Genomic DNA, 15611 nt, shown 5'->3' on the forward strand with positions numbered 1-15611 from the left:
ATTTCAGACATCTGCAAATAATCAATGTTTTACAATACATATAAACCACTAGCCTGGCTAGAGTGATATCGGAAAGAGACACTAGGTGGCAGCAACACTTACTTTTAAGTATATAGAAGAGAGATCACAGCACTTTGCACTCAGATGTTTTCTATTAGATCCAAATGAGCCACAGAAAATCCTTCCAGAGGAAGACAGCCAGACCTAGAGGTAGCAACAGCTTACCTTCTGCCTTGAACACACAGCTAATCCGGCATGCAGAGAGCGTGCGCCGCTGCCGGCCCCCGGAAGTGACATGACGCTGATGGCGCAGTGCTGAGACGCACGCAGCGCTGATGCGTTCCACAGTCGAACGCGACTGGAAGAAAAACCTGCGGCTCGGGTGACACGCAGAGTGCGTTCCAAGACGCACTAGGTAAGAAAAACTTAAAAGCTAAGACCTGCAGAAGCAAATATCAGGATACTACCTGGACACCGGCTCCAGCGGCATCCCAGCAATCATTACCTGGAGAGAAAACCTGAATGCAACAGGTTAACAAAGCATAAAAACGGAGGAGGGACAAAGTCCCCTAGGGCTAACAGCAACGAAGTAAAAAAAGACTGAGGTCTAGGGGGAGGTGGAGCCTATTTATACCTCATGGAGGAGGGGATTAAAATTTAATTGTTATTTTTTCATTAAATATTCCTTCGTCCCAGGGGCTCGCAGGGGCGAATTTACCCCATATGTTGTGATGCCAATGGGACGTAAGGGAAACTGCTATTTCTTTTACAGCTTTTAATTCTAACACAGATTAAAGAGGTATTCTAGAATTATTTTTTTTTATTGACTGGTGTACAGATTTAAAAATTACTTCTATTTAAAGTGGCTCTGTACCCACAATCTGCCCCCCCCCCCAAACCGCTTGTACCATTGGATAGTTGCTCTTAATCCAAGATCTGTCCTGTGGTTGTTTGGCAGGTGATGCAGTTGTTGTACTAAACACAACTTTTAAATGTGCAGCCTTGTGTCAAATTGGAGTGGCCTAGAGTGTCTGTCCCCTAGGCCTGCACCGCCTCTGTCCCTCCTCCCGATCCTGCTCATCGTCAGGAATGCCCCAGGCAGGATTTCTCTTATTCATCCCTTGTCTGAACACTGCACATGTGCTGAATTGTTAGGCCTATGTCCAGTGTTCAGACAGGTGATAAATAGGAGAAATCCTGCCTGGGGCATTCCTAATGATGAAGAGGGTAGGGAGAAGAGACAGAGAGGCGGTGCAGGCCTAGGCCAAGGACTGCAAGTGTAAAAGTTGTTTTTTAGGACATAAACTGCATCACCTGCTCAACGGACCCCAGGACAGATCTAGGATTAAAAGCAGCTCTCCGATGGTAGAGGGGGGGCAGATTGTGTACAGAGTTGCTTTAAAAATCTCCAGTCTTCCAGTACTTATGAGCTGATGTATGTCCTGCAGGGAGTGGTGTATTCTTTTCAGCCTGACACAGTGCCCTCTGCTGCCATCTCTCTCCGTGACAGGAACTGTCCAAAGCAGTAGCAAGTCCCCATAGAAAACCTGCTCTCTAGATTGGAAAGAATACAACACTTGCTTCAGAACACACAGCAGCAGATAAGTACTTGAAGACAACATTTTTTTTTTATAGAAGTAAATTACAAATCTCTGACACCTTCTGATTTGTAAGTTTTTTTTTTGTTTTTTTTTTTTTGCTGGAGTGCCCCTTTAAGATTTTTTAAAATAGAAGTAAATTACAGATCAATATAACTTACTGACACCAGTTGATTTCCTCAGTCTATATTATTTAGAGAAGATGATTAAAAGTGTCCCTGGATAAGCATTTTTTACTTTCTCATTTGCCAGACCCTGAATACTTTGCCCTGTACGCTTATTGAGCACTTTTCCCTTTTTCTGTGTGAGTTTATCGATTGAAAGATACTTCATTCGGTGGTAGCAGATGCTAATGATTTCGGACATAAAAGCAGTTGATATAGTGTTGACTTTTTACTATGATGTAACTCCTGCCCACAGTGCTATGCCGGACCTTTACTCTCCTTCACAGTTTATTGGTTTAGAGAGATGTCTAATTTGATAGCAATGGAGTGCATCACTAGAGAGAGCAGGCCTTTGTGCATAAAACCACTAGTTTACAGCTTAGGAAATGTGAGCCACTGGCATCTCTCCTCTTCAGTTCCTCCTATAGGACAGGGATACAGAGATGAACAGGTTTCTCAGGAAAATGTTAACATCTATCACTTTTTTTTAAATGTCCCCTTGTTACTTGGTAATTAAGCATCTGATTAGACAGTCCCTTCTCTAAGTGATAAATGTGCGGCTGGAAAACCTTCTTTGCTGAGTGCATCCTCATTCACTGTCACATCATTATTTATCACAGGGAATCAGCCAGCACATTGTCTGATGCTTCAGCTCTAATGCTGCACTGTTTAAATTTTGTCTGCTGGGATGGAGGGTAATTTGTTTTTGGTAATTTGTAATTTGGTCAAAATGCAGAAGCTATTTTTATAATACATATGTTTATGCATACCCATGTACAGGGATAGGCCATGTTCTTTAGAACGGGCGTTAAAATAATGTTCCTGCCTCTTATTTCCGGATGCTGTTCAGTGAACAGTTCCTGAAAATAATAGCAGTTCACACAATGTAAAGTGCAGCGGACGCCGCACATTACATTTAAGTGAATGGCTAATTGATTTGTGGGCACACCCGATGGTAAAAGAAGAACATTCCTGCAGCCGATAAACAGGTATCAGCTGCAGGAATGTCCTGAATGTAGCCCAGTGGCAAGCAATTTACCAACGTCAGTTGCTATGCAAAGGACGCTGTTAAACATAGTGAGAACATAGCCATATACAGTAATGTGCAAAAAAAAAAAGTTCACACTGGGTTTTTTGTTGTCCGTTTAATGCTTCTATTTTACGGAAAGAAACGGATTCAAAAACAAATAGTAAAAACTGATGCAGTTGTATGCCTTCCTCCAGAATCTGTTTTCTATTGACTTAGGTTAGGTTCACACCGCGTTTTTGCTTTTTATTTAATGTATCCGTTTTATGGAGGAAAAATAAAAAATCTGAAAAAATGGATGCAGTTGTATGCCATTCCGTCAGGATCCATTTTCCATCGACTGACATTGTAAAAATAGGGATCTGTTTTTTTAGCTGACCACAGTTAAAAGTAACCAAAAAGATCCTTTAAACAGACAGCAAAATTGACATGTAAAGCTAGACAAAAATGGACTGTGAATATGCCCTTGGGCATTTCTATCATCTAGTGTTAACTGTTTGGTGATTTTTTTATTTATTTTCTATTTTGGTATTATATTGTAGTTGTATATTGTAATTTTAATTCTCACCTCTGAGGCCGTTTCGCAGCCATAATTTGCCTAAAATGGTCAAAAAAAAAAAATTACTGCGAAATGGGAAAAAAAATAATGTTGCGGTAACATCCTACGGCTAGGTTCACGCAGTAAAATAAAAGCAAAAAACAACCATAATTTTGAGTGAAAATGAAATAACGTGTGAAGCTAAAGCTTTGGTTGTCCAGGTAGTTTTGTAACAGCTGGAGGGCCGAAGGTTCCCCATCCCTCTTGTAAATAATGTGCAAGTTCATTGTTAGGCTATGTTCAGATGGCTTTTAACAGGTTGCTATGCAACAGACAGTGTTAAACTGCTGGCCGCCGGGAACATTATTTTTTTGATTATTTATTGACTTGCGGGCACTGTCGGGTGTGCCCACAAATCATTTAACTATTCACTTCAATTTAAAGTACGGCTGCTGGCCGTACTTTAGTGTCAAACAGATCAATTTTATTGCAAGCTCAGGGCAAAGCATAGTACAAGCATACGGGCCTTTTGGGCCTCCAAAGAGAACAAAAAACAATCAGGCAAGTAATAAACATAGGAAACAAACAGAAACAGTGCAGTACGATATCAGAAACTAAAATAATCAGCAAGTCGTGCCAAATCATGTAGTTATATAATACTAAATATCCCTCACGTGGGAAGAGGTATACCACGGTCTCCAGGTTCTCTCAAACGCCTCCACTGTGTCCCCCCTAGTCGCAGCAATTTTTTCAGATAACATGATATCGTTAACCCGGTCCTTCACCTTATCCAAATAAAGATGAGGCTTTTTCCAACTGGAAGCTATATATATTCTGGCTACCAGTAAAATAAATTGAGCCAGTTTAAATAACCTGTAGGGCACACGGGAAGGTTTGACTCCAAACAGACACATCTGAGGCGTTTTAGGGAGAGGGCAGCCTACCACGTCCACCACCAGCTGAACCACCTGTGACCATAGGGTCTGCACCACTGGGCACAACCACCAAATATGGTGCATGTTACCAGTGGCTTGGGGAGAAACTGTAGGGTATATAGCATGTAGCCTAGCTGGAACATAGTACGCTCTAAGAAGAATTTTAAGGGCTGTTTCAGTAAGCGCTACCTGCCAACTGCCTTTACTAAGGAGTTCACTGCTAGTTTGCCATTGAAGGGGGGACATGGCAATATGGAAGTCTGACTCCTATTGGATCATATAAGGAAGTTTATGGTCAGGTGGGAGTGAATTCAGCAAACTGTAGAGAGTAGACAACATTCCAATCCTATCAGGGGTGTGTAAAGCTAATCTCTCAAAGTCGGATGGGGAAATTTCAGCTCCATCCGTCTTACTGCTGGCCGTACTTTACATTGTATGAACAGCTATTGTTTCCAGATGCTGTTTGGTGAACAGCTTCCGGAAATAATAGGCATGTTCATTTATTTTAGAAGCTTCAGCAGTGGCTGCGGTGAGCGAGGAAAAGCCAGGAGGACACTGGGAAGTGGTAACTTTATTATTTTCTAAATAAAGCAAGGACTGCACGGACATCACTAATGATTTATATACAGCCCTTGCTGTGTGATCATCGAGCTGTGTTATAGGCTCTATAAGTGAGCACCGATCTAATCGAGCCATGTAAGATGGCCCTAAGCTGAGACTTCCTGTTCTATACGGATGATTATTAAAAGGTGACACCAGGGTATAAATAGCACAATAGCTGAAGCTCACAGCTCAGCCTGCTCTCCTTGTTGAATGACCTCTGCACAGGTCACAGTGCATGCCTATAAAATGCCTATTGTAAATCGGGTCTAGGCCAGCCTATTGCCTATGATTATGAAGCTTGCTGTAAAGCAGTGCTTCTCAAACTGTAAGGTGAACCTTAATAGTGAGGCACCCCCTAGTTGCTGGCGAGGCCCGACTCAGGAGGCGGTTTTCATAAAAATGACTATGATTTGCACAGCCCTTTTGCTGGTTTTAACAATCTCCATTTTAGCAACATTAATGTTATTTTGTACTTTCTTTATTGGTCTATAGAGCTTAGGAGACAGATTAAAGGTAGCCCTAGCTTTATTTCAGCTTTTAAATAGACTTCCACCACAGATAGTGAGCCCCAGGCTTCCCCTTGGTCGGTCTGGTGAGGTCCAGGCATTGCTTTGGTCTGTTGGGTGAGGCTCCAGTAGAAAAGGTATGAGAAGTGCTGCTGTAAAGCATATGTCTAAGTGCTGTGAAAAACAGCATAGACAAGATCCCCCCCCCCCCCATAACAGTGAAATGAATAACAAAAATAGGATCACAAAATAGGAATAGATTATAAAACAGAATATGTTTTGCTATCTGGCTTTAATCAGTTAAAAAAACACAAAAAATTAGACAATGCACAGAATTTTTCAGACCACTGAGTCACTAAAATCTTCCAGCTGGTCTGCATATGACTGTACAAGGATGCCCAGAAATTGCAGCATGCATTGGGGCCTGTGCCCTAGATCTTTTTTTTTTAACTCGAGCAACACCCCTGGTGAGGGTCCTTGTAAAATGTTTCATTTTAGTGCAGAACCACTATAAGAAAAGTAAGGCATTAACTCCAATAGGTTAGAATTCTGAAGAGAACACATCTCTATAAAAACTTAAGAGGGTATATAAAAGTCACAAATATATTAATGTCAAAAGACCTGAAATCATAGCTAGTGTTTATCTATAATGTTACATATAAAAAAGACATTATTCAAACCTCCAAACATTGACTGCTACTTACTTTTACAGGTTTCGGCATGTTCAGTAATCCAGTTTGGTTGAGAGGGATCTGTTGATTCCTGAAGAATTTTACCTCCACTTTCATGGAATTTACTGGCATATGCACCCATAGTTACTAAATTTCAAATTCTGAAAAATAATTAAAAAATAAATATATGAAAATAATTATAATGTAAAGAGGCATTACTATGTTTCGATGCCCCCCACCGAAACCACCAGTGGGACTCTTATGCCTAAAAGTTTTATTCTGGCAGTGTGGCAAGGCGCAGTGTCAGTGAGGCGGGGCCCAGAGCATCTGTGCCCTAGGCCTGCAGCGCCTCTCTACCCGCCACTATCCATTGAAAAATTAAGAGAGGTGGGCAGTGGGAACCCCATGTCTTCCTACATGGTGTCTGAAGATCAGGAACTTAGTCTAAAGGATTCCTTAAAGGGGTTGGCCACTTTATAGTAAAATATTTCAGTGTACAGTATTAGTAACTGTACTCACTGTATATACTGACATTAGCTCCCTATGTACCTCATTCAGCTAAAATCAGGCTCTCTCCTCCAGGCTGTGCTGCCCTGCTCTGTGGCGTTTTTGTCCATAAGATGGCTAACATGGAGGAGCATGTGACCATGCCCCGCCCCCAGTGTCCACCACTGAGCCTGTGCATGTCTATGGAGAACACAGGGGACAGGGCCTGGTCACATGCTCCTCCATGTCAACCATTTTGTGGACAGAAACAAAACAGAGCAGGGCAGCCCAGCCTGGAGGAGGGGAGTCTGATATTAGCTGTATGAGGTACACAGGGAGCTGCTGTCAGTATATACAGTGAGTACACTTACTAATACTTTGTACTGACCTATTTTACTATAAAGTGGCCAACCCCTTTAACTAACCATAATAGACAATTATATCACCCTAAACACTCTCACTCATTTATACTTTGATTATGGGAGTAGTCATTTCCAGTACTCCTTCTTGGTCTTTCATAAGATGACCCTGGCATGCTCTACCCAGGAAAGGTGTTACAATCGGCTATCCATATGGAACATGGACCCTGTAAGCCTCCATATAATGTAACCCTCGGTACTAGAGACATGTTAGGGCTGTTGTTCTAGGTGTAAATGTTCTAAACTTCATAATTCTGAGAAGATCTCTGGAAACAAGTTCCCCACCACCCTTTAAGTAGCCCTCCTCTCCATACTCCCAGGCTTTATTTTGTTTGTCGGATAGGGTCTATTTCATTGCTTTCAAGTCTTTCAGCCTTTGGGAACCATGGTCTTAATATCAACCCCCCACCCCCAGACTTTGACCGGATCATTTGGATCACTTCCCTCCCTCCTACGCAGCGCTCTTATGTCTTAGGCTACATGCACACAGAACAAAAGTGGCAGAATTCTGCGGCGGAATGCCGCCAGCCTCCTGTCATGATGACAGTCAATGGGAGGCTTGCGCCTCCTCTCTCCGCACCGAATAATTCCGGAATTCCGCCACTTTTGCTCTGTGTGCACGTAGCCTTACACTGTGTGCCCAATTGCCCAATGTGTCCTCTCTGTTAAAGCAATATAGGCATGGCAAAATTAAGGGGTGCTTCTAAGTGGGTGCAGCTCTGTTATTGGCCAGGTGTAATGCAAAGGAAGAGTAAGTGCGTCTGGCTAACATCCCAGCAAATTTACTGCTCCCTGAATATTTTTGTAGGCCGGCCAAATATTAGGTTTATTAATACTGAGAGATCAGGGATAATATAATTCTTTGAAATCTACTTTGTAGGTAGGGGGAGTGTGGTGGCTCAATGGTTTAAGGGGTATTCTGCTCAAATAATAACTTTTTATATGTTGCTGCTCATGAACAGACTTGTTTAGGGGTGACAGCCAGCTTAGCCAATCACTTGCCGTGGTGCTGTCCCATCTCAGCCAGTGATTGGCTAAGCAGGTTGTCACCCTCAGAAGAGTTCATCTCGGAAGTGGAGACACCCGAAGATGCTATTTGAGGACACTGGGGGAACACCAAAAGATAAAAATATGCTGTTTGATATGTTATTGTAAGGAATGTGCAGTAGCCTGGTGTAAACTAGGCCTGTTTTTACTTTTGTGTGACACACCCGCTTGCTTCTCAGCTTCCTGGCAATGCAGGAGTTACACTGCTCACTGCTAGACTTGATTAATACAGCTGACTAAGTCTTTTGACTGACTGATTTCTCTACCTGTCTGGAACGTGGAAGATCAGAGCGCCGGTCCAATGGGGATCCGGACTGTGCTCTTGGTCATCATAAAAGAAAGCTGAGCCAGTCTCACAGCGCTGGCTATTAAGGTTTACTCCCTGATCCCAGCTCCCCCTGTCTATTCCTGTGATCCCTGTTCCTAATCCCTCTTCTCGCCCCACTTGTAATCTGACCTCCCGTCTGACCTTTGACTACTCGATTGTTTGCTGATTCAGTACTGCCTTGCCCGATTGGTTCTGATCTGGTTTGTTCACTATCCGATATTGTGTTTTTCCGTTTGTCTTGTTCTGTGATTGTATGTATTCAGTATAGGGAACATCTTCGTGGTTGTCCCCGGCTGCCCAGGGCCGATTGAGGCAAGTTGGTAGGGACAGTGGGTGGGTTCAGCCTTAGGGCCCACTGTCTTGTCTTGTCCCTGCCTCCCCGTCCTGACAGTTATCCCCATGGGCAGCAACATTGAGCGGAATACCCCTTTAATACAGTTTCCTTGCAGAACTCAAATCTGATCATGAAATCTGTGTATTCCCCTGTCATTGTGTTACTTTCGAACACTCCAAAGTCCTATTCAAAGGTTAATTGGCTCCCATTGAAAATTGCCCTAATGTAACCAGCAAATGAGGTGCCTAGTGACACATTCTGTACAGCAATGTGAATGCGTCGGTGCCGTCTAAACATTAAATCAAATAATTAGTAATGAAAACACTTAAAACCGTTCTAAGTTGGGGAACAGATTGCCTTCTTTTCCTATAGCTTTGATTTCTTTTGTAGAGTAACACTGCCTACAATCCTTATTTAGTCTCATTTAGATCTAGGTCAGCAGCAAAAAAAAAAAAAAAAATTCTAATGAGAATATAGTTTAGCGATGGCTAGACTGTGAAAGTACTGTACATCTATCCCAGTGTTTTTCATCAGGGCTGAAAACACTGAGGATTAGGAATACATAATACTCATTGGTCGTGGCTGTTCTTATTTCCTTAATAGGATGTTTCTATGTTGCAAATGTTATTTCCTATGTTTTTGTATTTGTCAGCTATAAGTGTTTTTTTCCAAAATGCAAAGAAGCAGTTGAACGATTCCCAAGAGAAATATCACAGAATCTGCGCAACTGGTTATATCCCTAAAGTTGAAATTAATTAGGTTTAAAAGATTTTACAATCTGCTTCTGTTTAGCACCGAAAGAGCACTGTGCATTATTGATGCCCCTAACTATAACAAAGAGAGTGGTGGTTCTACAATCCTTCGGTGATATAGATAAACACTGTGAATCATCCCCAACATTAATGGGGTTATCCAGCGAAAATATTTTTCTGGTTTCAGAAAGTTATATAGATTTGTAATTTACTTCTATTTAAAAATCTACAGTCTTCCAGTATTTATCAGCTGCTGTATGTCCTGCAGGAAATGTTGTTTTCTTTTCAGTCTGACACAGTGCTCTCTGCAGCCACCTCTGTCCAAGACAGGAACTTTCCAAAGCAGTAGCCAATTCCCATGGAAAACCTCTCCTGCTCTGGAAAGTTCCTGACATGGACAGAGGTGGCAGCAGAGAGCACTATGTCAGACTGAAAATAAAACCTTTCCTGCTGGGCATACAGCAGCTGATAAGTATGGGAAGACTTGAGATTTTTTTAAATAAAAGTAAATTACAAATTTATAAAACTTTTTGAAACCAGTTGATTTGAAAGAAAAGGATTTTCACTGGAGTACCTCTTTAAAATCACTGAGAGGTGAAATGAATAAAACTGATTAGGACAATGGTGCCTGAGCCGATGTTCGCACTAAAGGGTTCGCTTTTTCTTTTTTAAATAACGTTCAACATTACCATTATGTAAAATACGGACATGGAGAGAAAGGAGCGCTGTACCTCACACCTATGGCATTCACTAATGCCTCTCGGCTACATTTAAAAACTAACGCCAGGATGTTGGTACATAATTTGATCAAACCATACTGCTCCATGTACCACGTGCAGGTCCCCTGGTTCACATGAGTCCCTACACTAACTCACCACTGTGTCAGGCAGCAACCGCCAACCCTGCAAAGCGTGCACAAACAGGGAAGGGAGGCAATAGCACGGCCCTGCAACCCCACTGTCACAGGACCAATCCCCAAGGGCCCCCCCAAACCCAGCAGGCACTGCCGGCGGAGAAAGCTTACCAGGAGGATTGCAAACACTAAGAAAAGAGTGAAACGTAAAATATGGACAAGGAGAGAAAGGAGCGCTGCATAGGTGTGAGGTGCAGCGCTCCTTTCTCTCCTTGTCCGAATATTACCATTGTGTGATTAAAGTCAATAGAATACATTGTAATGGAATGATGGCCGCCCAATACACATAGGGGGAAATTTATCAAGGGCTTTGTGCTTATTTTTAGGTGAATACTTGGATTTTTGACCATTTTTGGTCTAAGTTCTATTTATGAACCAGAATATTTTTTAGATGAAACTTTTAAAAAAAAAAATGTGTCTGTTTTAAATATCTACCCAAAAACTCTCATAATCAGGGCTTTGAACCCAATTTATCATCCAAAAACTGGAGATGGCTTTCGTCTGGTCAGTATCAACATTGATTTCACCGTTCCTCCTAATAAATTCAATGAACTTTTTATTTTAAGCCACATCCAAGGGGCAATCAGTCCACCTGAACTAGAATAATGTTCTAGCGGCCTTCATTGCAGCAGCCTGCCAGAAAAGTCTAGACTGCAGTGTACTCCGATGGGCCCACTCACTTTAATGGACAAATGTAATCAATTAGTGACAAAGTTCCTTCCATTTTCCCAAACATATATGTCAATGCTATGCTATTGATTCCCACAAAATCAACACATGCGTTTAGAAAAATACCAAATAACATATACTGCAGGCATAGGCTGAAAATGTGATGAGAACAAAGCCTAGAGCAAAATTTGCTGTCAACATTGTATGTAGGATGGTGGGGTTTCTGTGCCAGGGCTTATATCTACTTTCAGCCTGGCCCCTGAATGTATTATATCAGCAATCAAAGGATTGCAATTTAAGGCCATGTTCACACATGGCATGAACATCGGCTGTTGTTTGACGTGGCCGGTGCTTGATGTGTCAAACAACGACTGATGTCTCAGATGTTCACCCTGCCGATACTGCGGATGTTCACTGAACAGCGCCCGCGCAAAAGAGAAATGTCTGTTCGGCCATAGTGTAAACAGAGGATTCACCCTACGGTAGGTGTTCTATACACTACAATGTAATCGCACACTGTCAATAAACAGCGGCTGTTATTGCAACTTGCAGCGGCTATTGTTTATTGTAAAAATACAGTGTGTGAATGTGGCCTAAAGTCCCCTAATGGATAGTTAGATAAATAAATAGTTAAAAAAGTAAAAAACAAACAAAAGCAAAAAAAAAATACCACACATGCATGAATAATATAATAAAAAATAATTTGAATTAAATAGTTTTCTAAATATATGCATATTTGGTATTGTCACATTAAACAGGCCTCCTCCAGCTTCATCAAGAAAAAAAGAAAAAAAAAAAAAGTTATAGGCCTTGCATTGTAACAAAGCATTTTTGTTTATAGTTTTTGGAATCTGATAATGAAATAAATGAATAACCACTGAGCCACACATTTATTCCATGCATTTGCAGTGTGCACATGGGCTTATTAAGGAATTCGGTTGCAATATAGAGAAGGGGAGTCTGCTTTGCATGCAATCACATTTCTTCCTAGCTCCGGAATTCTGAAGCAAAGCAATGAATGAGAGATATGGAAGCAGCCATGTACCTGCCCCATGGAGCCTTATTATTAGTATTAAGTGACACTTTACCAACAGACCAATTAACTTGTCCACCTCAAATCTTTCTTACCTGTTAAACCAAGCAGTCAACACCCAAAACATGTAAAAATAATTGTTTAATGATTTATCAAACACTATACAATGAATATATAATATCAATAAGCTTACCTGTGAATGCTGTTACAATGGTATCTGAGGAAAACAATAGCACTGTAGGCATGGGGTTGTCAATACACATTGCTGCCTGGGAACCTGCAGATAGATAGGAGGAGACTACAGCCATACAGATCATGTTTCAGCTACACACTATTAGTTGCAGGACAAACACGGAAAGTGTCTTGTACTTCACTGATTAATGTTCAGTGTCCATATATCTTAACCCTTTAGTGATGCTGTGATCTTTTTTTTTCTTTCTTTATGCAAAACAGCGGCCGTTGCTTTACAATAATGTTGTTGATCATAACTGATGGCTGTCATTATCAAACAGCGGACGTTATTTTGCATAAAAAAGACGTGTAAAAATAGCCTTAAGGAGATTAAGAATATCCTTGCAACATTTCCATACCGGCGCTTGTTTGTGAGGCAATTTATATTTTCTACAACTACAACTTTTGGGATTTACATGACGTCAATTACCTATGGGAATATTTATGGCAATATTACATTTAGATGTTTTGTGATTTTACGAATTAAAAACACTTAAAATTTGTTTATTGTGTTGCCACATTTCAAAAGCCACCATTTCCCCCCCGGTTTTTGTATAGAATTTAAACAGGGGCCTGTGGTATGAATTTATTCAGGGGTCTTGCACAAGAATTTATCTGGGTGGGCTGCAGTATGAATTTATCCAGCAGTACACATTTATGCAGGGGTCTGGGGTATGGGTTCACAAAGGGATAAAATGTGCAGATTTTCTACGTCAAGAACAGTCCAGTCTCACTTCCCAAAATCCCACTCTCATCCCCACTCAAACCTACATAATCAGCTGCGGACTTCATGCAGCAGAAATCTGCAGTGGATTTGCTACCCATTGACTTCAATGGGTAACAAAACTTGAAGCAAATCTGCAGTGTGCCCAGTCTATGGAATGTAAAGATTTAAGTGGTCATGCAATATTTGAAAATGCTCAAATTCAGTATAGGTACAGTCCATTCATGTCACAATTTGAATGCCTTTTCCATGGTACTGTATGGAAAGCAACCATTGTAGCTTGACTTTTGTATCCCTATACCATTGAATGCCCTGATTTGAATTTGAAATTTACACTGTTACAGAAAATAAAATAAGAACTCAACAATTTAAAATTCTCTAATTGCTTCATTGGGAGACTGAAGACTACATGACCACAGCAGTGAAAACTCTGCTCAGCCATTCACTGACTGACGAACATGGGACAGCGCCACAGCCAGTGATTGACTGAGCAGGCTGCCACTGTTGTCTCAAGAGTGACAGCCTGCTCAGCCAACCACTGCACACAACGCTGTCCTGTCTCAGTCTGAGACAGGCTGAGCAGGCTGGAGGCGGCTTTGAACCCAGAGGAGGACATTAGGTGAGCGCAGACAGGTAAGGATACCCTTTTTTTGTTTTTTTTTATATGTGTGGCCGTCATCTTAACAAACATGTTCCAAACTTTGCAAAAAGTTTGGTTCGATACCGAACTTTACTTTTTGCAAAGTTTGGAACCAATCTGGGTTCGTAAGATTAGGTTTGCTCATCTTTAGAAACCTATATTTTGTAGCCAACATATACATGTATTTAGATATATCATAAAATCTGATTCACAGTTCATTTGGTATTGGACACTAAACATCTCTTTAACAACAACTAAATAGAAGTTTTTCTTGACTAAAATGTAGGAGCAAGTGATATAATTTGGGAGTAATTATTGTTCCCATTCTTGTTGGCTCTTCCTCCTTGGGTGCATCATGCTACTCAATCAGCTTTATGCGTAGTAAAAAAAAGTAAACAAGAATAATATCTTTGTTGTCCCCATTGACTTTCAAAGGTTGCGCTTTTATTGTGCTTCTAATTTCCCTCCGTGATCCAAAAGAATCCAAATGACAGGCCCATGTTGTGATTATTGGCAGCCGTTAATTCCCATTCATTAAACTGGAGAACTTTTTCTTAAGCTTAAGTCTACAACTTCCTGCCAAGCCTTGAAGGTTTGAAACCAATTATCAGAATGAGGTTGTCTTGTAACAAGATGGCTCAACTAGTGAACAACATAAAATAAAGTGAAACAAAGTAATTCCTTTGCATCTGTTACAGTGATAAAACCAGCAGATACTACTTCAACTCACTTAAATCCGAGTATAAATAATGCTATACCCCTGCAGGATAAAGTCTATCTATTATGGTTATTACAGATGCATATACGGCGCTTATTTGTGGAGCATTAATGGGAAATCCATAAGAACTTAGATGCTTGTAAAGTTCAGCAGATTTGTTTATTGCTGGTACCATTTGCAGCTAAGCAGTTAAGCTGCATGTTCAGGTTTCTTTTTTATTTGGGCTTTAAGTTTCTTTTTTTTATTATTACTATACTTTTTTAATTCAGGCTTTCAGTATATACTCAAATGATTTCCTATTGAAGTATAGGAAACAGAATATCCCATGTATTCTATATAAATAAGTGATGTCTTACAAAGTTACAGCAACAAACTATCATTAGGCCAGTTTCGCACAAGCATATCATAGGTGCATTTTTGGGTCTCTATTACAGTTGAGTATTACAGTCCTCAACTCAGTAGGGATGTATGATGCTGTTGGTTCGGGTCATAATTAGAGATGAGCGAACCGAACTTCACAAACAGATTTTTTATGAACTTTGCAAAAAGTTTGCTTTGTTACAAAACCAACTTTATTGCAAAGTAGTTAAAAACAAAAAAAAATAAAAGCCTATGCTCACCTCTACCCCGGTATCCTCCTATGGGTTCCCGGTGTCCCCTGCTGATGCAAACTGGGACGCAATTCCACTCCACACATCCTGCATAGATGCGAGCACCGTGCACACAGAGTGCTCCCTCTCCTGCCAGCTTCTTTTGTGTATTATATTTACTTATCATGCATGTTTTCGTTCCAATGTTTCTATTGGAAATAAAAAACAGCACCTTTGGAATAAAAACTTGCTGTCATAAGTAGGTATACACAAAAGAAGTGGGGGAGGAAAAACTCAGCGGATTAAGTAGTTGCATACAGTTAGTTTTCTGTATGCTAGCTTTGTATGGATGTAATTCCTGTTTATGCTGATTACTTTCTTCCCCGCCAGCTTCTTTTGTGTATATTTACTTATCACAGCATGTTTTCATACCAATGCTGCTGTTTTTACTTTCCAACAACAACATTGGAATCAAAACATGCTGTTTTAGTGCGTTTTGTTTAAGGTTCGGTTCGAACCGTAACTTTGTTTCAAAGTCCAGCGAAAGTCATAAATCTTGTAGTTGAACTGGGCCAGGCTATCATATAGGTCCAAAATATGGGCATAATGGGGGAGATTTATCAAACATCGTGTAAAACAGAACTCTCTTAGTTGCCCCTAGAAACCAATCAGATTCCACCTTTCA

At 40.8% G+C, this 15611-nt stretch overlaps 1 protein-coding gene across 1 annotated transcript in view; it reads right to left on the reverse strand.

The window, feature by feature from the left end:
- LOC138796957 (uncharacterized) overlaps window positions 1–15611 on the reverse strand; it is a 124114-nt gene that overhangs the window by 80432 nt on the left and 28071 nt on the right. Inside the window, exons 2-3 of the mRNA XM_069976715.1 lie at window positions 12217–12300; window positions 6076–6203 (exon numbers count right to left, since the gene is read on the reverse strand). Coding sequence (XP_069832816.1) covers window positions 6076–6184 — 109 coding nt within the window. The 5' untranslated portion in view covers window positions 6185–6203; window positions 12217–12300. The remainder of the gene's footprint in view (window positions 1–6075; window positions 6204–12216; window positions 12301–15611) is intronic.

The sequence above is a fragment of the Dendropsophus ebraccatus genome, chromosome 7, assembly GCF_027789765.1.
Source record: "Dendropsophus ebraccatus isolate aDenEbr1 chromosome 7, aDenEbr1.pat, whole genome shotgun sequence".
NCBI classification, from domain to species: Eukaryota; Metazoa; Chordata; class Amphibia; order Anura; family Hylidae; genus Dendropsophus; species Dendropsophus ebraccatus.